Genomic DNA, 25,694 nt, shown 5'->3' on the forward strand with positions numbered 1-25,694 from the left:
GTGAGAAGTAGAAAATGATCCGTGGTATTGGGGATGTGGCAGATTCCAAAATGACCTACATAGCTAAAGGTAAGTAAGTAAAATATGTTTTGTCATAATGGTAAAATACCAGTTTAAAGTCTAAAAGTCATTTCAGCAGCAGCGTGGCAGCAGGTTCTGTTTTTACACTTTGGTTTGAAAGTCAGATTTCATATTGTGCTTTTTGTTTTCCTTCCTTTCCAAGCTAAGGGGCTTGACCTTTCACACACTCTGCAATGATGACATGCAATTACAGCGAGAAACGAACAGCACTAATACATCTGGCAGTTTCTGGGAAATGTGATACTTGCTGTATAATGCGCAGACTTAGATTTTCTGACCGTGTGAAATCACTGAAGCCTGGCACGATTCTTTGAGGTCTGGCGGGGCGGGGGTGGGCTGGGGGTTGGGGTGGGCCACAGAGAAATCAGTCTGATCAAGTCTTACTGACTGCTTCCGCAGTATGCAGGTATGCTTCTCAAAGTACTTCAAAGAGATGTTTGAGACAGACCTTTGTGCGATTGCAGATGTACAGCTCACAAAGAAGTGGCAAACTACCTTTGGATTTATTAATTTATTAAGCGCACCTTCACAGATTCTTAACTTCCTTTTCTATGATTCCATGGAGTACATTTATATACACTGCATGAAACTCTCCACCACCTTTGCAGTATTAAAACGTTTCTGTAGCTGAAATAGGTTTTCTGCTCAAATGACACCATCTGCAGTTGTTCTGAAGCAGCAAATTAACCACGACTAAAGCCTCTAGAATTAATTACCACCAAAAAACATTTTTCAGTAAGACGCAGAGAGATATTTTAACACATGGGAGGCAGTTGCATTAAAAAGCAACTCTGTTTAATTCAGGTCAAGCTGGGGTTTTGCTGCTACAGCCTACACCCTGTCACACCATTAACATTACTTTATCAAACTCTGAGAACTACAGAACGTAAAGTAGAAGTAAATACCTTGTCTACAGGTTAAATAGTAATCATCCTGATAAATTAAACTTCATTAAAGAAAATTAGTTTATTATTCAGTACGGCAAGCAGACAAAAAAATCATGTTATAAATTGAGTTTCCATTTAGCTCCTTTTCTCAATCTTGTGTGGGTTCTGTGTCTGTTTTCATAGTGTTCTGTCACCTGCGGGGTTGGAGTTCAGACCCGAGATGTTTACTGCAGGCTAAAATCCTCTGGCCATGTCAGAGAGGATCTCTGTGATCATCACCAACGTCCTGCTGTTTCCAGACCATGCCAAACTGCAGAGTGTGCACATTACTCCTGGGTCCCTGGTGAATGGGAAAAAGTAAGTAGATGCTCTTGTTTGTTCTCTTTCCTCCTATCTACAACTCCCTCTTTCTCTGCTCTCAGTATCTCAATGTGAGACAGATTTACAGATGTTTACCTAACCTAACTATCTAATAAGGATTTTATTGGCTTGTATCTCCGATTTCTCAACAACCAGCAGGTACTGTTGCTCTCCTATAAACAGCCCTGGACTTTAGTGATAACCATCTGCTAGTATATCATACAGTACCTGTCCTCAAAGTACTGATGGGCATCATGTCCTTTTGTCCTGAGGAATATCACTGTTCTCTATCGTGCTAGCAGGCCTTTTTTTTCTTGGCTCCTCTTTCTTTAATGTTCTGTGCTTTGTCCTCGAAAGTAAAGCATAAAGAGGGGCACCATGTAGGGACATAGCAATGTGTCCTCCTGATGCAGGAATGTTCAGAAGTATTCAGATTCCTGTCCGTGTTGCCTTGAGAACTCACAGGCTCCTTTATTTCACAGTTTGGCCCCATAGTGTTTTTTGTTTTCATGACATGCAACAGAATTGTCATAAAATCCACACACTGCATACTTTCACCATTAATTAATTTTGAGGTTCTTGTACATATGCATTTTAAATACTACTATAAACTATAGATCACTGGGCCTGAGGGAAACCGGCTCAACTTTTATCTTTTATGGCAGCATTGTCACGCAGAGCACATGCTTGGGGTTGTGTTAGCTAGGGTAATACCATTGTCACACACTTAATTTAGTTGTGTAAACCTTTTCATGGATTTCATGTCCATTTGTGGCCCATCTGGTGAACCAAAGAGACAAGCTGGAATCTGAGAAGTGAATGATCTTGCTGAAGTACAACACTGCCCCCGCTCTGTCAGCTCTCCTCTAGGCTTCACCACAACTTCCCTTGTTTGATTTTTCTTTTAGTGTAATGCGACTTGCGGAGAAGGAGTGAGAAGCAGGAAGGTGCGGTGTATGGGTCCAGGGATGACAGCCATCCAGGATGAACACTGTGAGCCACTGTCCCAGCCTCCTTCACACCAGCCTTGCAAGGGTCCTCCATGCCATTATGTATGGATCACAGAAGAATGGTCCCAGGTACATCAGAAATGCCAGAAGAAATAAAGACTGAGCTTTGCTCTTACGACAAAGACAGCACAAAGAAGTGTTCAGTTGAAAAAGATGTAAAACAAAAACATGCCCAATGCTCACATTTTGAGTCATTATGGAGATAAAGATAAGATTATCTTTATAAAGATTATGGAGATAAATTATCAACCCCTCTCTGATTTATCTTAAAATGTTATTGTCTCAAAGCAGGAAAAGGGACGTTGCCCTTGTGGAGTTCAGTTCCTACAGTATTTTGCAGACATTTTTGTGATTGCTGTGTCCTTAAATGCTGGTTTTTGCAACAGCTTTCCTAAGAAATTGTGGTGTTTATATGAGGTTTTAAAGTGCAAAGGTGCTTAGACTTCACGGGAGATTGGTTGCATTCATTGTTCACAACAAAGCAAATTCCTGACGGGACTAATGAATCATGCCATTATTAGTAATTCTCTCTGTGTCTTTGTATCTGTGTGACTCAGTGCTCTGCTACCTGTGGTGTTGGATACCAACAACGTATTGTCTCCTGCTCTGTGATGCCCTCCTCCCATGCTGCTGCTCAGTCCTCTGTGAGCCCCCACTGCCGTGAGCCCCTGCCCCCTAGCACCCAGCCATGCCAACTGAGAGACTGCCCACACACAACCTATTGGAAAGTTGGACCGTGGAGCAAGGTGAAACACAAATCCCTTGTTAGGCAGTGAGGGAACCTGCCCAGCTAACCGGCATTTACACAAAACATTTTTGATGACTTGTGCATTTTACATTTCTGCTGATAAAGCTCATTTTATTTATTAGCTTTCAGCTTATTTTTGGTATTGTTTTCTTACTGTGTGGTGGAATTGTTTTGTGTGTGTTGATATGCCAGTGTTCGCAGACCTGTGGGGCAGGAGTTATGGAGCGCAAAGTGGAGTGCGTGACCTCCAAAGACCAACTAGCCAAACACTGCCATCCATCAGAAAGACCTGAGTCAAAAGCTGCATGTCAGGACAGAGAATGTGAGTGCTCATCTTCTTTTCCAGATTTCAAGATTCAAGATTTGTATGATTACTTTCAGAGCCCCACTCCTGTACATTAGAGATATAATGCAACCTTATGAGACCAACATGTTCTTTGGTTGTTCCTTTATTCTGCATTACAAAACAAAGAATGTGATTTTTGGACTTGTGGCTCCTCAACAAAGGAATATGGTAAAACTCAGAAAAAAAAAATTGGTCAAAGAAAATTATCAAGAAAATTATTTTTGCAAAAGTTTGCATCCCCCTTGATAAACCCCTCTAGATAATTAACTTTAATAAGTGAAATACGGCATCTGATGTTTAAACAAAAAACGGTCAACACTTAATGTTTGATGAGTGGCACCAGGTGTGTTAATTCGGCCTTGCACATTCAAACTTGCAAGTGGGCAGATCTCCAGGGGCAGTCTCAAGCAGTTTGCTGTGAGCAACAAAAACCATAGGATCTGCAAAACGGCTTTCAAAAGACCTCAAAAAGACATTTTAAAAGATTTCAGGGATTCTCTTGCCAATAGTGAAAGACCATTATCAGGGAATGGAAGAAACATTGACACACAAAAAAGAAGTGGAGGAACTAAAAGAAGCGCTCGAAATCTTGCTTTGAGAAAAATCCAAAATCAAAAAAAAAATAAATAAAAGTTGACATCTCCACAGTCATATGTAGTCTGGATTGCTTTGGAGAAAGCACGCAGGTAATCAAAATCTTTCAGACGTAAGGCAGCATGGTGGGAATATACTAAGGAGCGTGAGAGCATCCAACATGTTTTGGAATGTTATCAGGTGTGATGACACCAGAGTTGAAATATTTGGTCATAATTTGCTCAGGCATGTGTCAACAGAAACAAACCCTCCTGTGAAGAGAGAAGCACCTTTTTCCGCAGCTAAACATGATGAAGGCTCACTGATGCTTTGGGGGTGTATGTCTGCATCAGGCTCTGCATAAAGCGGAAGGAGGAAGGAACGCTGATATCGGAATATTTTAAAGCAAAGCCTCCCACAATCAGATAATAGCCAAATGAAGAGGCAGTGGATCCTTCAACAAGACAGTGATCCAAAGCACAAGGTCACCTCAGGAAAAGTTCTACCATGGACCAGTCTCAATTTTTAAATATCATTGAAAACCTGTGAATAAGGTTTAAAGAAGGCAACCACACTGCTAGATCATTTTTGTTACTTATGATAATGAAGGCACAATTGTACTAGCTGAAGGTCCATTAAATATTAGGTTTATGGAGAAAAACTTTTATTTTCTTAGACATTTTGATGTAGGATAATGCAGAGCTTTTCAATCAACTGTACTTACTAATTCCTTTACTCTTTTTTTCCCTCTCCTTTTACAAAAACTCCATCTTCTTGTCCAACTTTCGGGTCCGTGTAGTGCTTACTGCCAACATGGAATGTGCACGGTAATGATATTAAATTGACTGTGCTGTATATGGCAACAAAGACCATATCTGATTGTATTTATAGAAGCTCAAATTTTAGCTTTGTTTGAACACATTGGGCAGAAAAGCAACTTCGACGGAAAGCCTCCGAGGGATGAAGAAATAGACCGTCAGCATTTTTCTACAAGTTGTGATGTGGACAGTCAGAACGCCTGTGGATGTGTGCAGCCTTTACTGTGAAATGCTCAAACGCTGTTTAAACCCGGCACTGGGCAAGAACTTGCAGATTTGTTCCCCTACATTTCAGATGTTTGATACTGACGCACTGGGGTTTTCATTCCCTTCTTAGCTTCTGCCAAGTCAGGCACTGGTGAAATTAACAGGATATCCTCTGCTGACAGCCACTGTTGCCATTAAGTATTAAAGTCTAACCAGCTAAGGATGATTTTGGCTCTGGGACAATAGGAAAGGCAACACCCAAATAATGAAACATTTACGATAACTTTCATGTAAAAAGACACATTACATTGTGTCCTTTCCCACAGCTTGGTTATTAGGTTTTAGCAAGCATTCTGGCATTCCTTTTGATTTATTTTGTTTTTTAAAAGATTTATCCACACGTTGCAGTAGTGGAGTGGTTTAAAATCATGACATTCAAAGGCTGTGGGAGTTAATATTGTCCGTTTCCTATTTGTTTGCCTCCGCACTGAAATGTCCCCGTCTTCCTCCACCGTCCGTGTTCCTCTCTCCCCAGGCCAGTTGTTCACTTCCTGCCGAGAGGTCCAGATGAGGCAGGGTGCGAGGATAGATGGGGAGTACTATCTCAAAGTCAAGTCACGGATTCTACAGGTGCGTCTGTTCTGTCACAATTTCTCCCGCACACATCGTGGCTCAACCTGTAGCTTCCCCACAGACCCTCATCCATCACCTCTACGTGTTTATCCCTAGATTTACTGTGCTGAGATGCAGACGGATTTCCCCAAGGAGTATGTGACTTTGCGCAGCGGCCAGACAGACAACTACTCCGAGGTGTATGGGCAGAGGTGTGTATAGTAAAGTGCAGCAATGGCTGACAGTGTAGCATTATATAGGATCATGTAATCAGAACCACTGGGCTGCTGTATTGTAACACTAAGGATATCAAATATAGCATTTGGAGTCTTGTTCAGATACTTGCTTTGCCTTAAATTCTAACACTCAATGTTCTTCACAGGTTGCTGAACCCTTTCGAATGCCCGTATAACGGCAGCCGAAGACAGGATTGTGACTGTAGGAATGACTACTCAGCAGCAGGGTATACGCTGTTTCACAAAGTTCGTCTGGACCTGGGCTCCCTGAGGATAATGAGTGCGTAATTACTCTGCAGTTTTCTTACCGTTGTCTGCTGTAATGAGACCACACAAAAGTGTTGTTTTAACCCTCAGACACCTTGCCCCATTCTGTCAATTGTGCCTCCTCCAAAGGTTTACTTTGCCCAGAAGCATTTACTCACTCTCACCATGGAATCAAAATAATGATCTTTCATCCTGCCATGTTCACATCGCTAGGTGATGACATGAAATCAGGCCTCTCAGCGCACATACTGCACATACAGACCTGCATGCTAGCTCTCAAGCACATGTGTGATGTTGACCTTAAGTGTTTGGTGGATGAGCCCACACAAAAACACAAGGAAACACAAGTGTACACACCCATGCATACAGCTGACCCGAACATTTATTCATACTAGCATGTGAGCAGTCACACGTTCACAGAAAAGGATGGATACAAACACGTCTTCCGCTTCTGCTTATTATTATTATAAGCAGCTCCATCTTCCCCATTGTGGAAAAGTATGCCTTTGATTAGAGTATGTGGATTACTGTACTCTGTTGGCCTGTGTATGTGTGTGCGCTTCGAGTGGAAGTTGGATTAGAACCTAAACAGACATCCTCCCATTTTCTTCATCTGGTCTGGGTCCTGGCAGCACATGTTCCCACCTTCCTTTTTGCATGATACTCGTTTGGCTTTCAAGAGGCTTGAAGAGGGTTTAGGGGGAGGGCGGCTAATGAGTTCAAGATGAAGGCGAGATTATGACGAGGAACTGCATCAGTGTGCCTGCACGTCTTGTTATCTTTATCATCATTTCATGTGAAGGGAGGGCAAACAAAGGTCAAAGTTAACATTTGATACGGTAATGTAAAAAGACCAAAGACAAAAAAGCCGAAAGACGCATGCAAACAGGGTGAAGATTGATCCAGTGAAATCAAAATGTAAATTTTGATTTGCATAAAGATTTAACTTTTAGACACAAGACACTTTAAGAAGTGTTTCCTGAATCTGAATTTGTTTCTGGGTGCTGATTTACACTTCACTGGAAAAATCTTTCACTGGAAAAGTTTCTTTGAGAAAGAATAAAACATTTCGTGACAAAAATATAATTTTGTATGATTCCTTACCTATGAGCAGCCGTATTTACTCCATGTTTACTTATGCCGTTGCACACTGTGACCATATACTGTATGTGGATGTTCTCTGTTTACCAGTCACAGACCTTCAGTTTTCCCAGACTCTTCTTGGCCGACCTGTACCATTTGCTACAGCAGGAGACTGTTATAGTGCAGCCAAGTGTCCACAGGTTAGTGAACAACTGTACACCGTGACCTCGTGTTTCACGTTTTTGGTTAGTCACTTAAAAGTCAAAGAAAAAGACATCTTTACTAACCATATCTTGGTATAATGACTTCGACCTACTTTGCTTTATGCGCTTGAGGAAGCCAATACCGTCCAACTGTGTTCTTTAAGCCTTCGGGTTGGACGACTGTTCTGTAACTGTAAAGTAACTTACTTATTCTGATGGGTGTTTTCAGGGCCAATTCAGCATCAATCTCATTGGCACAGGCCTCAAAGTCTCTGAGACCACCAAATGGACATCCCAGGGCAACTATGTTTCTGTTAAAGTCCACAGGTCTGAGGTAAGAAGCTAACAGTTGATTAACAAAAAATACATTTTTGTATGACTGAAACTTCAGCCCGTGGCTCTTTAGTCATGAATTCTGTGTCATTACTTCTATTCGGATAGTTGAGCATCTTGGATCTTGAAGTGGGACTCTTTGATTTATTGAAGAGGAATCCCCACTGACATTTTTGGAATGAAAAGCTGCCCTTTTGCCCACTCTTCCCTGTCTCGTTTGTCTCTGAATGTAGGATGGAACAAGAATCTACGGTCGGTGTGGTGGTTTCTGTGGGAAGTGCATTCCCCAGGCTCAGAACGGCCTACTCCTTCAAGCCCACTGAGGGCTATGCAGAGACCAGCCTCCTAAACTACCCTGAAGCCGGGCGTCCAGTAACGCACAAGGCTGTTGTCATTTGCCAGCGTGGTAGAGGAGCATTTACCAGAAATCGTCCTCCACAAACATCCCCAGTTTCTAAATGGCAGCTAACCATACAAGGCACTACTGTGTTTGTACAGTTCAGTACCACCGGGACACTGTCAGGTCCTCACCAGCTCACTTTGAAGACGATACAGTGCCTCAAACCACCAGGAAAGCAACAACCTACCCGTTCTTTTCAAGTAAGAAATTATCGTCCTAATAAATTAAATATTCTTATAAAATAATGTGTATTCTGCAAAAAAAAAAAAAAAAAAAAAAAAAAAATGGTTTTCCAGTATCTGGCACTAATCCTGTTATGTTACCTTCCACGGTACGTAGACATTTATATCTACAGCTACTGTAAGCATACTGTGGGTGTCACTTATCTGACTTACAATCAGTAAAACAATATATGTAAAAATCTTTATACTGAATGTACGGAATTATCATTGCAGTTCTTGCGACTGTAAAAAGTGGCTGTTATTGTTTTACAGCTATTAGGCTGAAATTAAAAATACATTTTAAAGGAGTAGTTTTGACATTTTTGCATTTACATTTCTGTATTTTCTTGCTGAGATTTAGACAAGCTGCAAACAGTCTAAGTTAAATTCCCAAACTGTTCTAGACGTCTACTGATAGAAGTAGTAATTTACAAGTGACTGGTGATGTCACAGACCTGCCTCACATAAGAAGTCAAACCTTAGGAGAATCTTGAGAGCCTTTACAACAACTACAGATAATTTAACTTTTCTTATTTGGATATGTGCTGTCATCTGCTGTCAACTATTTCATAAAACTACTGAAGCCTGGACAGATGAGACAGTCCCCTAACTGATGACTATCATTGAGACAATACACTAGTGCTTTGAGCAAATAACTTAAATATGTCAGTTTAAGCACAGTGTTAAAGTACAGCATAAATGTACAGATTGCTTTATTTGTTAGAATTCTATAAGTATTATTCTGTAAATACATCACACACAGATGTTCTCATCTGCTGTACTGTGATGTCTCACACCTACATCTCACTTGGTACCTGCCAAACCCCTACCTCTCATAATCACCCACACGCTACTGAAATATGTGTTGTAATATATTTTTGTTGTTGACCATATTTATTCTGTATTGACTTGTAGATATGTTCTTTATTTTAAGGCACAATGACTACTACCAACAGAGAAGCCGTTGTCTGATGTGATTTATCTGTTGTTTGCTTGTTTGCTTACTACTTGTAGTGTGTAACCACTAACTTTAAAGGAGGATCTTTTGAATAGTGCTTTTGAACTACTGGAATTACCTCTGATTGTGAGAAGGACAACACTGGGGCAAAGTCTTTTTAGCAGATTTGGCATCAGGCAGATGCTGGGTATCTCATCATCCTCTTATTAATGTAGCTCAAAACCAGCAGCATTGTTGCCAGATATTTCACACAAATCACTGCATTGAGGAAATCTGCATTTGAGTATTACTAAATTCATCTTCCATTAATTTTACTGTAACCACTTCTTCACCATGCAGCCTAACACGCTGATACTCCGATGCTAAGCTTTAACCAAAGTTAGAACATAAATGCAGATGTTTTTTGTTTTTTGTTTTTCCCTCACAGACAATGCAGCTTATTATGAATTTTTAAAAATGGCTGAAAAACAAGTCAACGAGCAGCTATAAAACCCTTGGCTATCATTAGTTTTTTATGATGGCCAATTGTGCTATGAGGTCTGTATCAGAAATTTAAAGAATACTTGATGCACTATGTGCCATAAATTTTGTAGAAATGTAATCCTGTTTGTTTTTTGTAACAACCGTAAAATGTGTAACTTATGTGTATTTTTAATATCCATACTTGAATTGTAAACAATGTGCTAAACATTGAGTGGGCATTGGTACTGAATATGGAAATGTGTGCCTGCTTTATCCAAAGATATTTTGAGAATCATTTGTACCCACAGTACGGTATGTGTGTAACCTGTATAAAGGAAATGAATAATTGATTCTGGTGCTAATACTTACTAATTGTACCAATACTGTACATCACGGTACTATACTAACACTAGTAAATGATAACAATAAATGCTTTCAGCTGACTGACAAGATGATGTTTTTCTGTTTACACCACATTTTAACACAAAACAAGGAATCAACATGTGCTGCATACTGTGACATTTAAAAGTTCTGTTCAGTTATGACTTATAAAAAAGTATTTTTAAATACAGTTTCATATCTGCAAAAAGACTCACAAGAATCAATAGATATAAAATATAGTTTGTTTCAAGTATAGTCAGAGTTAAAAGGTCAAAGTTGGTTTCTGAACTGTGACAATTGTTTATAAACCATTAAGATTTGAAGTGAGCATAGAGACACATTTTCCACATCAGCAGATTGTTATGAAACCATTCAGTTTTCTAAAACCAAATACAATCTGCTTCACTCAAGCACTCAGGTGAAGGAAACAGGTTTTTGAATATTGGTGTTATTGCAAAAAGAAAACAAAACAAAAAGCTTTTGGTGCCACCAGAGCAAAGCTTCTCTGCTCTGCAGGGAGGCCAGTTGGTTAATAAAGAAGGGCAGCAGGTCACTGCTGGCTGGGTGATGGTCCTCGCCTCATTGTGGCTCCATGTGGGTTTACTTAGCGTTGCAGGTTGCATTTCCACAACACTAGTTCTTGGAGGTCAGTTCCACTTTAGAAACACAACAATTCATTTCTCCCAGAGGTACATGAACTCTTTAAATTTGGAAACAGCTGAAGCTGTCAACTGCCTAATGACTCTTCAAGTAGTTATATCCAGTGAAAGATTGATGTAAGTTTTTTGAAAGCTTTGGAAACTTTTCCTTTTAAACAATTACTTCAAACAAGCTGTAACAAATGTGCAGGTACTACAGCGAAATGCAAACTCTTTAAACACAACTACACTACAGATACACAACTACAGATAGTTTTGTACATTCAATGAAAACAGATACAATGATCCCTGAAGAGCTGCTTTGATTTCCTGCCAGAAGTCTGCCTCAGTTCCTAAACTCTAATCTCAGGATTTGAAGGAGTCCTGTAAACTCAACAACAACAAAAAAACATTTTCCAGGGAAGCCAAGCTGTGCCGAGGTCCCTCCAGACTCTCCAGGCTATGGACAAGTTAGGAGATTCCATGGCCTGTTTGCTGTGATCATAAACCAGATGTCTTTAATGACCGAGTTAAAAAAAACAAAACACAAAACTGCACCGACAATCCTCATAAAAAACGCTAATGATTGATGTTTACCATGGAGTGTGGAGTCTGCTTTGAGGTAACAGCACAAACGTTCCCGGACGATCTGCAGCTGCAACCTGCTCTGATGAGCAAACATCCAGGTTCCATTATAGTTTCCACTGGTATACTGAAACTGAATGTGAGACATTCTTAATGCATAATTAAATAATGATCGAAACCCTACATACTATAGCACAGTTTCTAACAAATGAACTGAAGGTTAGTTCACACATGTAGAATATTTCACTCTGCAAATGAATGATCGGTGAATTTTGTTCCAAACTGAACAAACAGTGACTCCTACTGTTTCAAATCAAACCTCACACCCCCCCAGCAACTACAAAGTGCGTGTGAATCATGAATAAACACACCAATGAAAATCAGAGAGCTGTCGGTTAGACAGAGGTAAATTCAGGAGCTGTGAAATGTGACATACGCATGTAAATCTTGATCTAACAGAATATGAGGAGGATGTAAAGGGTGTATGCTGAGTAGATCCTCGAGTCCAGTGCAAAGTGCCTTCATCTTTATGGCAAGCTGACACTGGGCTGCACCTAAAGTGATGATAAGACCTAGAATGAAGTTTTATGTTAGCAGCTAGAGAACACATTAAAAAATGATGGTGTACGTGCGGCTGACAGAACATCTGAGATCAGCAAAATGAGAGTCAGGCATTTTTAATCTATATAGTTCCTGCAACTTGGCCGAAAAAGTCCCTGCTACTGCAAAAAAAAAAAAAAAAAAAAAAAAAAAAGCACACTGGGCGATTTGTTATATATATTAAAAGAAAGAAACGGCAAAAATACAGTCATCATTACTTCCATCTGTGTTGTGTGTTGCTTTGTTGACAACAGACACAAAGACTTGGTATTGCAGGAACGACACAGCTGTACTAATGACAACAACCATGACTTCATTTCAGTCATGTGTTCGGTGAAGCATCACGCACAAAACCAGGACCCTGAAACTAAATCAGCCTAATAGAATTCAGCTGTCATTCCTATTGTTTCTTTACACCAGTGCTTGTGCTACAAAAAGGCTCAGATAGTGAGTCAGACAAGAAAACATGATATTTATTTTTTGTTGAAATAGTTTACAAATACCTCTTTACAATTTAGTAGAGTTTGGCCATAGTTTAAAGTATATCATTTTAGCATTTGCACTGTTGATGGAACTAAGCTGGTGTGGAAAGTGCCAGTAGCCACAGTGACCACTAGGTGGTGGTAAAGCCTTAGAAAACCACCTGCGTACCTCAGCAGTGTGGTCATTTTTAAATAATTCCTTCAAACTGTACTAACTGTACACACTATGCATGTGCACTGCTATTGTGTGTGTGTGTTAAATAGCGTCCTGAATGTATCACGAATTTAATGCACTCGCTGCAGCTTTGATGAGCTCCAGCCTTTTTCGTCTCTCTTTTGCCCACTGAGCACAAACATCCAGTTTCCCAGTTCAGCGGTTTTAAAAAAATGATTTTCACAGTGAAAGTGTTGTGTTAGCGTTAGTTTGTTTAAGTGCAGAGATTCATCCTGTCACTCTCGCTCTCTCTCACTCACACACACACACACACACTCATCCCATTGCCGAACAGTTGGCCTTGAACAGTATCAGTTTCATAATTTGATGCACTATGTCTGCTTCAGAGTCCACAAACCCCACACACGATTACACAGTTATTGCCCGTTTTAAGCATAGAAGCTGTTTGCATTTTGCTCTCTGGGTATCACAGACTGTCCTGTCAGCCTGGCTGCCAGCACTTTTGAAGGAAATCATGTCAACTTTGACTTTAACTGGCTGAGACTGAATGAGGTCATTTTGAAGGATTGTGTTACATGTCTAGAGTGTCCATTTTGCAACAGCTGCATGCGATGTGTTGGGGGGAGACTGCAGCCTTGGTCCAAAGTTGACCACCTAATCACTGCACACTGCAAGTGATATGCTGTCAGAGACAGGCATGGCCCAACTGGAGGAGGGTGTGTGGGTGGGCGGGGGTGATGTTGGACCCCTGGGGTCCGCAAGAATGTGCCAATATCTCATGTGCACATGTGGTGTGATGAAAAATGGACTTGCATGGGTTGATCTGAGAACAGGAGACTCGAGCGTGATTCACACATTAGGGCGAGCAGTGAACAGGACGCACTGAGTGGTATCTGCCCACAGATCTTTGTTAAGGCTCTGAGGTATATTTTGACAAGTCACGGTTTGTGGCCATTAGGGAGGGTAAAGCTAAAGTAATCATTAGTTAGTAGGATGACTGAAAGTCTCTACAGGCAGTAATTAGTAGTAGCTCCGTCAGTGAAATGGTCATAAAAGCCTGCTGTAGGTCATTTAGGAAATGCACTCGTTATGACCAGTGGCAGTGTTTTGGTTGCAGAAAAAGACTTTCCCATTGTAAAATGTAGGCTGTTAAGCAGCCTGGAAAATGTTGCCCCACGTCAGCAGAGCTAGAATGAATGAGGCAGAGGCCAGACGTGGCTGTAGCAAAGAGCTGTGGACGGCCTTTTGTGTGCGAAACTAGCAGACAGGACTCTCAATAACAGAAAAGGGGGGAAGAGGTGGAAGGGTGCTAATTATTTTTAACAGCTTAACACTCCAATCAAATGAGCTTTCTGAAGATTTTTACACACTGTTGTGGCTCAAATCACCAGGGTATATTAAACCTCTTAACAGAATGCGGCTTTTGTTCTCATGTATTTCACACGAAGAGGCCTGAGAGGTTCTGCAGCCTGCGTACTGTACTGTACACCACTCACACACACACACACACACACACACACACACACACACACACGCACTCTGTCACGTGAAGGCACACACATTAGATCATATATGCAAACTGAAATCCTCCTATGTCAGTCAGTACCTGTCAGGGCAACTCCAACCGAATTGTGTCACATGTTTCCCTTCCTCAGTTGTTTACTTCCCAAAAAAGACGAGATATTTTTGAAACTAGAACTTTTCAAACTATAATCCCTAACACACCACCATGGGACTCCATCTCAAATATTAACTATCGGCAGTTTTGGAAAAAATTGGCTCCTTGGCGCAGACAGGTTAAATGCTCCTCTATTATCAGACCCCCCAGACTGAAGAACAAAAGTGGCCGTCACATGCATTGTAGTGATTTTGGTTTTTTAGGATTGTTGTGTGCCTTTTGAGCCATTTTGCTCTATTTTGTGGTCATTTTTTTGTCTTTTTTAGTTGTCAAGCATCTTTGTTGTAGGAATTGTAATCCCTTTGTGGACATTATGTGGCTTTTAAATGGCTTTTATACAAAAAAAAACCCCAAAAACGATCATTTACCTCAACAACCAGAGGATCTGGCCCAGGTGCCCTCTGACCTCTTGGGGCCCGGCAGGCCTGTTAAGCAATCCATCCATGACGTTAATGCTAACATTTTGCTTTAGGTCTTGGAAACCCCAGCTCCTCCTCAACAACTCAAACACAATATGTAAAATTATTGTTTGACATTAATAGTTCATCCCTCGTCCCTAACTTTATGCTATTTGCTTATAACAGTGCTCAGAAAGTGAAGCATCATCTCAGTTTCAGGTTTCCAAGAGTGCAGCTGAAAATGCCGGATTCATGGAGGGAGTCTGATCAAACACTGGTTCTGTAGGTAAGACCATTTGGAAGTGATTTATGTTCCTTTTGCACTGATCCATAACCCTGAATCTGAGTTAACTTACATCAATCACTTCTCTGACGGTTTCTCTGCTCCCACAAACCACTTTTTCTCTGCGCTTGACTAAATAATAGGTTCTGGTTTCTTGTACCCAAGAGACATGTAGACTAGCCGTCCTATGTCAAAGGAAGATACAATCTGTGGACAAGAGAAAAATGAGGAATTCCCAGACATTGAAACATTTGGTTACACACTCTGTAGCGCTGGGAATCAATGAAACTGACTTTTGTTGGGATTATCAATCTTTGTATCTTCGCATGAGGGTGTGATCATGTTTTACCCACAAGAAAGTCCCACCATCATCCGGTTCCTTCAAAAGGCCCCCAAACCCCAACAACACTCTTTCCCCCAAAACATCTCCTCCCCTCTGTCTACCTGCTCTAATTAACAAGCAGTCCGTCCTGCCATCCTTTGTTGAGCATGTCTTCCGGTCTGAGCTGCAGACAGTGTGTGTCCATGGCTATGTTGTTTAAATGTATGTAAATGTATGTCCACTATGTCCATTTGTTTAAATTCCTGTGTGTACTTCATAGTTTGTCTGTCTGTCTCTCTCTCTATCAAGAGGGGCACTTATTCCAGTCTGTCTTATGTTAGTGCTACTCAAACACAGACAAAGCCAATTCAGTTGAGCAGTACAATAGCCACTGCCAAGCTTTTATTACACAGTACTAGAATCTAACAAAGCTCTCCAGACCCCATTTGCCATCTGAAGATCTTCACGTTTATTAGTAGAATCTACTTAAATTGATATATACATGTACAACCACTCTGCATCAAAGGAGAAGTCACTCCAAGGTGACTTTGAGACTTCTGTGGATGTCACCTGACAGGCTATACCCCATCCTCCATGAGACTGCAAAAGATAACGGGGCCTAGAATTAATAGCTTGGTGGATTAACACATCAGAGTTTTTTTTAAATCACGTGGTTGAAATCTGAGTGGCTGCAAATTAGCAGCAATTGCATCATGTGAGACGAGTGTGGACAAGCAGCACCTGTTTACACTAAACCAATTGTGTCCTCAAAAAGAAAAAAAGTCCGAGCCCACAAAATTTCAGCTAGGTCCATGTGTTACAACACCCTAAATTCATGTCTGGATGAGCAGTTGACCTGCAGATGTGTAAACATACAGAGCACCGAGGCTTGTCATAGATTAAATAAGATGAAATGGATGGAGGCCTAGAATAAACTCTTGTTCCTGAGAAACGACATTTTACATGATTACCACTGTTGCCTTAAAAAGCCAGAGGGCTGTGCTGGGCTGTTTCTTTTAATAAAGTAAAGAATCTATCTTCTTTTGAGAACTAGCATGCTCTTTAAACAAAGGAGCACAGTACATCAAATGGTTGGGGGCTGTTCTGAAGCTTCGAAATAAAAAAAATAAAAAAAAATAGTCGGACCATTAAAAATCTATTGTTGTGCTTCCAGAAAGCAGCAACCATCTTGCCATATTCTTGCCACCAACCTCAAAAGTTAAAATTTTATTCCTTCAGCTCATGTCCTTGTCCCCATTTTGAGCATAAATGTCAAAAAGTGAATGAAACAAAACGTGACGTGCAGGAAAGATTCATGAGCTTTTTCCACGCCATGATGGCAGCAGGGTTTTCGATTCCCTTTTAACGCTCCATATGGTATCGCGGCTCAACGACTTGCACCACCCAGATGCTAGTGACACATTCGTTGGCACAAAGTGTCAACTTTGACCAGACTGTCTGACAGTTGCCTCGAGGACAAAATCTGACTCTGATTAATTGACCGACAAGAACCTGTGAAAGACATGATGCTCGGGCTTCATTTTAACCCTTGCATGTTTCTTTGTAACAATGAGTTACACATTTTACTTTCTATTTATCATCTGTGACCATTTCTGAATTCATGTAGAGCTAAATGCACTTAAAAGATGGGTTGTAAACAACTGCTCACACTGCTTCATAGCTGTTAAGACTGGTTAAACAAAGGCATGTGTCTTGTGCAAGAGCAATTTCTTTTTCTTCGCATTTTGAGGTTTAAGGTTCTTGATGTCCTGCAGTGGTAATTTGTGTGTTTCCTTTACTTCCTGAGCAACTTTTTCAACCAGTTTATCTCCATGGCAGCAATAAATAACCTGCAAACAGACATATTCTCCTAAGCTCTTATCTATTTTGGAGATAAAATACTTTTCAGGACCATTTTCAGGACCAGCGGGGCCACTGCAGAGAAATTAGTGCTTTTCAAAGATGTTTGAAGAGGCCACACAGAGAGGCCACTGGAGTGTTGTGTTGATGTTTTGTTAGACACCACATAGCCAAAGCAAAACCTGGTGTTGTAAGGCCTCCATTGCACCTTTACGCCTCTCTCATCTTGAACTATTGTTAGATGGCCCTTTGCTGACATGCTGTTATCCCTGCATGAATCCACACACTCAAAAAAGCTTTAGGGATCCTTTTGTCTGAGAGGAGATAGGCCCGTAGACCGAGACAAAGGCTTCAAACTATCCAAATTATCTCTTCTGGGTGTTCCTCAAAAAGTATTATAGCTATCTGGGAAAATCATCTTAAATGCTTTTGCCCTACATGTCAAAGCAACTAATCTTATTGTGCAAAATGTACATCATAGGCAGCAGGGTGCTGAGTTTTCTCTTCTTCTTTTTTTTTTTTTTGCCAGGTAGTAATTTTGTGCTGGCACACGCGCCTATAACTCCAAGAATGCTACAGAAATGTTTGATCTCTGTATGAATGTTGAGTCTGTGCACACAAGATGCTTATTAGAGCTAGAGGTGGAATTTTTCTTCCATTTGATTTATATCACGTACAAGACCATGGATGGGTAATTTGGCTGTTAGAGGCATTTTTATTAGAGAGTTGTGGCTGTGGTGGAAATGATAGGCCTGCCTCACAGCATATGTAGACCAAAGTTTTATTTCTTTTTTTTTTTTTTTTGTTGGTCTACAGCTGATACTCCTGGAATGGAATGTTTGTTTAGACTCATCCCCTGCATGGGAGCTTCACCTGGAATTCGAAGCAGTGCCCAAGATGGAGACAAGCTGTGAGATGCACCTGGTGAGGGACAACAAACAAACAAGATGAGATTATCCAGCCTGTAATGCAGCTGTAAAACACTGCAGAAATCCCGTTTGGGATCTAATCCCAATCACACCGAGTGAAGCAAGACAGGTATTGGAGTAGCAAAGTTTATGCAAAAATTCAAACATTGTCTTTATAAACTGGGCTGCTTTTATTATTCAGTATGCATGAAGTTTATTTTAATTTAACAAGTATTGTAATTCTTTATTATAGTTTATAGTTGCAAACATTACAACTAATTTAAAAATGACATCACTCTGATTGGTAAATTTGATCTAGTAATTGCATTAGTTGCAAAACTTTAATCACATCTGTTCATTGTGTGTTCATGTGTGTGGTTAAGATACAGACAGTTTATGTTAAGGATTTTGTGTATTTTGTTATTGCCGCAAGACTTTAAAAAAAACCCAAATCATGCCAGGTCAATTTGACCTTAACATTGGCAAAGTGATCAAAAAGTAAACATAATAATAAAGTTACAAGTATTATTTCTATATTACTGCGGAGGGCACGGATGTCCTGCATTGTGTCTTCAGACCTTGGTGCTGTCACATTCCTTCACCGGCTCCACATGGCAGCAGAGCTCCTGGGGCTGACAAAGGCTTGTTGTTTTCCAGCCTTTTCTTCTCGGCTCAGAGCAGCAGCTGAGGGATTTTGGGTGCACTTGCTGTTGATAGCGACAGAACCTATGATTCCGTCAACGTCTTCTTCTTGTGTGACCCCCATGTCTCATTTCACATGGACACATGATATGGACTCAGCAACTGTTCCATGCATTGTGTTGCTGATTCAATATTTGGGACTAGACCAACAACTGCTCGTTTGCATCATGCAAAGTTGATTTCAAGTTGAGAAATGATTCACATTAATCCCATCAACAAGGAAAGGCCACCACCCAGAGCCAGACACTGTGGATTTGGATTTCTTCTCCATGACCTCAGTAGACCCACAAACCCAGTTTTAATGAACTCTTGTTTTAGCAGAGCTGGAAGTAGCAGCGTCAACCCACAAAGTTAATCTAAAAACCTTTCAAGGCGTTAACTTTGATACATACATTTTTATTTGCCTTGTTAAAAACGTGTGTTTTTGCTACAGTGAGTCAATAGAGAAGAAAATAATAAAATTGTTGGACTGCGTAACAGACACGTGTTGTCAGTCTGGTCAACATCTCCTCAACCTTTTCTTTATCACAGTAGACAAGAGTAATGGACTATTAGAAGGAACAGGCTGAGAAACCCGTCTGCTACAGAAACCTTTTAAAGATACAAATGTTTCAATCAGCTTAAAACTTCTGTGAGCACACTAATATAGGACTGATATCAAAGTTCCTCCAGTCTGATTGTCCTCTTCAATGTGTCTCCTTTAATTTTGCTTTATTTCCTTCATGTCAGTAATATCTGTACATCCAAAAAAACATGTCCGGATTTTTCTTTGTAACCAATTGACACACACGTAAAGTCTTCATAAGCCAGCAGAGTCAGTGTGGAGTCACTGTAATGTTAGAAAACTCCTGTATGCTGATCCTCGCTTTGGACCCAGACATCCAGTGTCTGTGACGTGCTAACTCTCGCTGAGCTCTGGAAAGTATAGGGCCTCCAACAACAACAAAAAAGCTTAGTCCCCGAGCGTATTTGTGGAATTGATTCTGCGTGTTGTAGACAGCCACAGACCGTGCAGAGCCAGTCCACAAATTACGTGTGCTGTTTGAAAAAAAGTGTTAAAAAATGTGTGAAGTGCACAGATGGAAGGGAAAAAATAAACAGGGTTTCGTGTTGACTGATGTCTCAAATGAGAATTCTGAAAAGGGATTTAACACCTTTTATAAAATAACCCTATGACAGGCTCAGCAAAACCACAACACTTATAAAAGCTGTTTTAAAAAGTGTTAACATCAGTTTGATTTTAAAGACTAATCGGCCACATTTTTCACATTTTCTTCTCGATAATCTAAAACCTGTAAGTTTGTTGCTTCCACTAACTCACTTCTTTCATAAAGAGCTGAGGTCAAATAGTGCTGTGTTGGTCCAAGAATGCTAATAGGTCATAATCATCTCTTTATTTTCAGACGAATCTGATGAAAAAGGCCACTGCCCTGGCTGACCTCTGATTTTCTGATTTCATTTGTGTTTTCCCCAGACTTGGCAGCCCGTGACAATGAGGGAACTGTAATAAGAATAGTTCGACACGAGTATAAATACTTTCCATGGGTAATTGAGCCTTTCCTGGACACACACACTTTAAGATCAAAAGGGTGTATTCTCTAGACTCCAAGAGCCACTGATTAAACACATTTCAGAAGTATTTCCCTTCCATTTCCAGGGCAGATCGGGAAAAGGCATGTGAGATGTGTTTCATTAAGCTGTATCATGAAATACAGTCCCCCCCGCGGACGTGTGGGCATCCCTGTGTACAGTACGTGCATGTGCACTTTCTCTATCATGCACATATTTAGCAAGTGAGTTGAAGGGACATGGCCTGCTGCCAGCCAAGTCTCAGCGTTTCTCAAGAAAGACAAATGGCATTGTTCCAGGAGCAGATACCAGCTTTCCTGCCAAATCCCTGCCGGCTGGACTGAAAGTTCAGCCATCTAAAGAGAGCAGGAGTGGAGCAGGGCCCGACAAAAGATGACATTGGCTTGTAAGTTTTAGGCGATGATGCTCCGGGGGACCCCATTATGTGGCTGTCACACAGCATTAGGCGAGAGAGCAAACACTTTCATGTGTGGATTACCGTTTACCCATTGGAGATAATAGATATTTGCCTTAGCTAATCCATTCCTCTATTGATTTTTTCCCTTTAATAACTTCTTGCAAGCAAGCATATTTTAATATAGTGCAAGAATGCTGACATGTAAGAAGCTGGAACAAAGCTCTGTGCTTGACGCAAATAAACCGCTTAATGTCTGATATCGTTCTGACAATTTAGTTTATCTAAAATCCCATAAACATGCAATAAGATTAAGTCATACGAAACCCATTTATTTTAACTTAAACAGCACTGTGAAGAGCACCTGACGTTTTCAGTTATTTATTTTTTCATATTGTCAACAACTTAACAGTTCACTTGCAATATTGTCTTGGTTTTCAAAGCCCGATCTTACAATTCTTCTCATCTTCTCTGCTATTTAAACCACCATTGTTGTTCCAAAACTACTGAAAAACACACCATGAGTCATGCTGTTGCACTCACATGAGTTGTCGTCACACACACACACACACACACACACACACACAGACAGACAGAGTAAATACCGGGACAAGGACTCCAAGATACACTTGAGCCTTGTCTGAAATTATGCAAAATCTGTCACATCAGCTACTTAAAACATACATTAATTCCTGCTTTTGTCTAGAAATTGCTTTATCTATTACACAAAAATACACTGGCAGTTCATTTCAGTTCCATCGCCAACATGCAGCTCTGAAATTAATCCAGCACAGCTAAACTTTAACGTACGTAATCTACAATGTCACATTTGAAGTTGCCAAGAAAATAAAGACTTAACTGAAATTGTACACGTAAGTTTCCTTTGTGTTATGATGTTGGTCAGTAAGCTGCTAATGTGTCTTTTGTATTCCTGAAAGTTCCTGACATGGCAAGCAAGACGCATTTAGACGTTTAGTTTCAGGGGGCCCTTCGTCCTCGGCTTCGGCACCGGTGAGGGGTCTCGTCTCTCCTCAGCTGTGGATAGCTGTACGGGCCTGTCCTGCGTCTGACCTTCAGGCTCAGAAACATTGTTGTAGCAGCCTCTTGGTGAAGGCTTGGGGCTCAGGCGTGGATAGTCCTCGGTCGCATTCATAGTCTCATAATCTGGACTACTCGGGACAAAGTCTTGCTGTTTTACAGAAGCCGTCCTAAGTACCACCATATCCCCAACTGTTACCTGACTTTTGTTGTGTTTGTGGCGACAACATAATATGACGATAATAATGAGCAACACCAGAATCAGACCTCCTCCACCTGCCAGCACTGCCATCACAGGTTTCGACGTAAAGCAGTTTAATGGACTTTTACAGGTTAGATGAACAACATCGCTGCTCTTTGTGCTCACTTTGTTTTCCACTCTGCATATGAAGGTTCCTTCTCCTTTCAGCAGTGAGGGAGCGAGTGTTTGTCCTGTTTTTCCTGTTACTGACGTGTTATCTTGTGTCCATGAAAACTTCACACTCTGAGGATTGTTTACATTGCAATTTAGGGTAACAGACCCAGATTTTGAGTCACAGACATAAGTCAGAAGAGGTTTTGATACCTTTTCCATCACACAGATATGTCTACTCCAGTTTGCAACTACAGAACCTGAATTCAGCACCGTTGCTTCGTAGGTCCCAGCACCTGAGAATTGCAGGTTCTTCAGCAAAAGAGATCCCGATGGAGAGATGTCCTCTTTCTTTCCAACAGTGACTTTGCCATTGTTACTGGAGTAAACTGATGTCTTATTGTGAGTCCATTTTAAGACATGTGTCTTTGTCAGTTCCTTGTACTCAAAAGGCAGCGACACATCCTGTCCAAGTGCATAGAATTCACAAGTGTGTGCTGCTGAGAGGTTGATAAATCCCGACAGAATGATGACAGCCAGTGTGGCAGCAGAACACCCCATCATGTGCAGCTAAATTTCCTCTGAGAGCTCCAAATTGTATGCTACAAAAATCAGCAGCTTGACTATTTTGAGATTTTTAAGCCCCAGTTGAGAAGGAGTCTCGTCAAGATGAGTTGTTGCATGTGCAACTCAGAAAATAACAAAGCCCTTCAAGAGAAGTGAATGTTTAAAAGGAAGGAAACTGTATGAGCCAAGACTCTAGTTTCAGTTCCAGGACAAAGAAAGAAACATTGTCAAAGTCATGTGGGGCATTTTCCACCCCTGTAAATACTCACATGTACATTTAGTCTGATTTGACTTATGCACAGAACAGTCATTCCAAAATATTGGTGAGCAAGCCTCTGAAACCATTTGACCTTTGCTTACTATGTAATTTTTCGGACATAAGGGAACATGATTAACTCCAGTTCACTTGAATTACTGAGAACTTTCATTGTGAAATGTTTGAGGGGACATTTTAAGCTTTCATAAATTACATTTTAATTCAAAAAACGTGACATGTATGTTTTAACTGATCCTTTTAGCCTGTGCACATTTTAAATCTTGTTTTACATCCAAAGGCAGATCTGAACATCTCAGACAAAAATATGTTGAATAAATATGAATAACCCAGTCAGGCTATAACCTCCTTAATACTGCATGGGCTCTGAAGCACACAGCAGCCAGCAATTCACAGTCCAATACTTCAGCGACTTAATATACACAGCACTGTATATTAAAATGGTGAAATAATATAAGATTTATTATCACTTAGATATTTCCCTGTTGGCTTTTGTATTATTTATCCTGTTTATTGGTTTTTGTCTGTCAAAGAATATAAATGACGTTCATTTGTCTTGTCTAAATTGGTTTAGTCACGGCTGACTTTTCTGATAAAGCAACTGAATAATGGGAGGCCGCCACCTTCTGCAAATATCTGTCGCAAATGCTTTTGTTTTAGTGGCTTTGGTTAAGAAGCTCAATTATAATCGTATGTTTTTTTTGTTTTTTTTTTTCATTAGAGATGTTGGTTGTGCTGTCAATTAAAAATTTAAATCAAACCATTTCAATAAGCTTCGGATGCAACAAGATATTTAATCCCACCAGAGCAAGTAGCAAATAACTTTCTCATCTCAGTGCTCTCAGGTTTTGCAGCCGAGCTGGCATTTTGTCATGCTATTAAATAAACAGTTTGCGTATGAAATGTATCTCAATCCTCATAATCAAGTGAGCCTTCTGCAAAAACCCCACAGCATTTCCAGTAAACCATTATTGTTCAGTTAGCTTCTAGAAATACCCCTCATTCCACAATTCATGCTCCCCCAAACACACACACACACACACACACACACACACACACACTACTACAATGATACTGCCTCAAGCTGCACTTGAACGAGTTCATTTTTCACCCTGCAACTATAATTTCATGCAATTAGCAGTGATTCACCATCTTTCTGTAGCTCTCAGCACCTTCAAAGAAAACCCATAGCAAGTAGAACACCTGTTTCTTTTAGTTTCACTGTCATTACAGTTTTTCCTACCCTGAGGAAATAGATTGATATAAAATGTCAGCTATTCAGAGGGGCCTACTGAGAGCTGGATGCAATGGATTCCTAGTTATAAATGTTCTACAGATTATGTCTTCAAGAATTTTCCTTACCAGCTCTCAAATGGTAACGTGTGTGTGTGTGTGTGTGCGTATGTGTGTGGGTGCCTGCATGTGTGTGTGTGTTGAGCAAGTAGAAAGCAAGCAGGCAGCACAGAAGTTAAAAACAGACAAGCAGACATGTGGTACACTTGTGTTTTATATCATAGCTGATATGAGCTCAAGGAGAAGGTTATTCCCAACTCTCCACCTTTTTGATCAATAGCAAGACCTTGACCTTTAACTTGAAGTAAAAAGCCATAGGTGTCAGCTGGAGGAGTTTCACAACTTAGCTTTTGACATTTCCCATTTCACCACCCACTGCAGTTGTGTCAATGAGATTGCACATTGGAACTATGGGAACCATCATTCATTTTAAATACATGCCACATAAAGCATAATTATTCACACACTTAATATTGGTGATGAGCAAAGGTGGCTGTCATTCAACTTAAATATGTGTTTGCGTGGTTTGTATGTTTCAGAATCGTCTGGTTAATTAAAGTCTTTATGGACGCTGGACCAAGCAGTGCTAGTGAGACCAAATTCAAGCTGCTACTTTAAAGTCAAAACATATAATTACTGGGACCAGGTTCCTCTGTGGGGCTACTGTAGAAACACGGAGGTCCAACATGGCGGATTCTGTCGGATTCTTTCAGGCCTTTACACACAAAGTATGAATACTCTATTCCACTTCTGCTAAAGGATCCCTCTAAATCTGTCCCTCCTAAAATGTTTCACATAAGCTACAGTGCTATAGATAAGGGCACCTTTTAGTTCTGACTCTGTAATTTTGCACATTGTATTTGAAATAAAATTTGAGGCTATGTGTTAAATTCCCCCCCCCCCCCCAAAAGCACAGACTTTCATGTTTAACCTATAGGTGAGATCTGATAAAATATGTTTTCACCCAATTCCCCCCTCCCACAAAGCTTAAGTCCCACACTGTTCATCCAATATCAATGTGAACATCTACAGAACACCCTCAAAGCTGAGAGACAGCACTTTAACCTCAAAGCAGGTGTTTCCTTTCAAATTCAGTGAGCTGGAGCGGAGCCAAAGCCACGAAACACATATCACTGTCCTAATACTTACAGCCTGTGCAGGATGAAGATAAATCCTCGACAAATTATTTGGGGACAACCATGGCTCCAGTCCATGAAGGCTAAATCAGCCCGAGTCTGCATCCTGTTAACCTACAAATGTTTTCCCAAGTCGGTATATAAAAATATATTCAAATAATCAACATCAAGCAACATAATGAGCACCATTACTTTTCTGAAGGTATATGAATATTGAAGCTACGTAGGTATCG

General features: G+C 40.6%; 2 protein-coding genes across 5 annotated transcripts in view; one reads left to right on the forward strand and one right to left on the reverse strand.

Annotated features, from left to right (window-relative positions):
* LOC137125772 (A disintegrin and metalloproteinase with thrombospondin motifs 20) overlaps positions 1–10,249 on the forward strand; it is a 70,522-nt gene extending 60,273 nt beyond the window's left edge. For 3 of the 4 annotated variants that reach the window (XM_067501753.1, XM_067501754.1, XM_067501755.1), the window contains 10 exons: positions 1,152–1,325; positions 2,237–2,407; positions 2,896–3,084; positions 3,279–3,408; positions 5,566–5,660; positions 5,760–5,854; positions 6,025–6,158; positions 7,337–7,428; positions 7,661–7,765; positions 7,998–10,249. In XM_067501753.1, coding sequence (XP_067357854.1) covers positions 1,152–1,325; positions 2,237–2,407; positions 2,896–3,084; positions 3,279–3,408; positions 5,566–5,660; positions 5,760–5,854; positions 6,025–6,158; positions 7,337–7,428; positions 7,661–7,765; positions 7,998–8,087 — 1,275 coding nt within the window. In that variant the 3' untranslated portion in view covers positions 8,088–10,249. The remainder of the gene's footprint in view (positions 1–1,151; positions 1,326–2,236; positions 2,408–2,895; positions 3,085–3,278; positions 3,409–5,565; positions 5,661–5,759; positions 5,855–6,024; positions 6,159–7,336; positions 7,429–7,660; positions 7,766–7,997) is intronic. The other variant, XR_010914203.1, reaches the window with a different exon arrangement.
* Positions 10,250–21,166: 10,917 nt separating this feature from the next.
* Positions 21,167–22,926, reverse strand: LOC137126110 (carcinoembryonic antigen-related cell adhesion molecule 21-like). The gene has a single exon (XM_067502551.1). The coding sequence runs from the start codon at positions 22,753–22,755 to the stop codon at positions 21,766–21,768; it is 990 nt and encodes a 329-aa protein (XP_067358652.1). The 5' UTR covers positions 22,756–22,926; the 3' UTR covers positions 21,167–21,765.
* Between the last annotated feature and the right edge of the window lie 2,768 nt (positions 22,927–25,694).

This window comes from Channa argus, chromosome 4 (genome assembly GCF_033026475.1).
Source record: "Channa argus isolate prfri chromosome 4, Channa argus male v1.0, whole genome shotgun sequence".
Classification (NCBI taxonomy): Eukaryota; Metazoa; Chordata; class Actinopteri; order Anabantiformes; family Channidae; genus Channa; species Channa argus.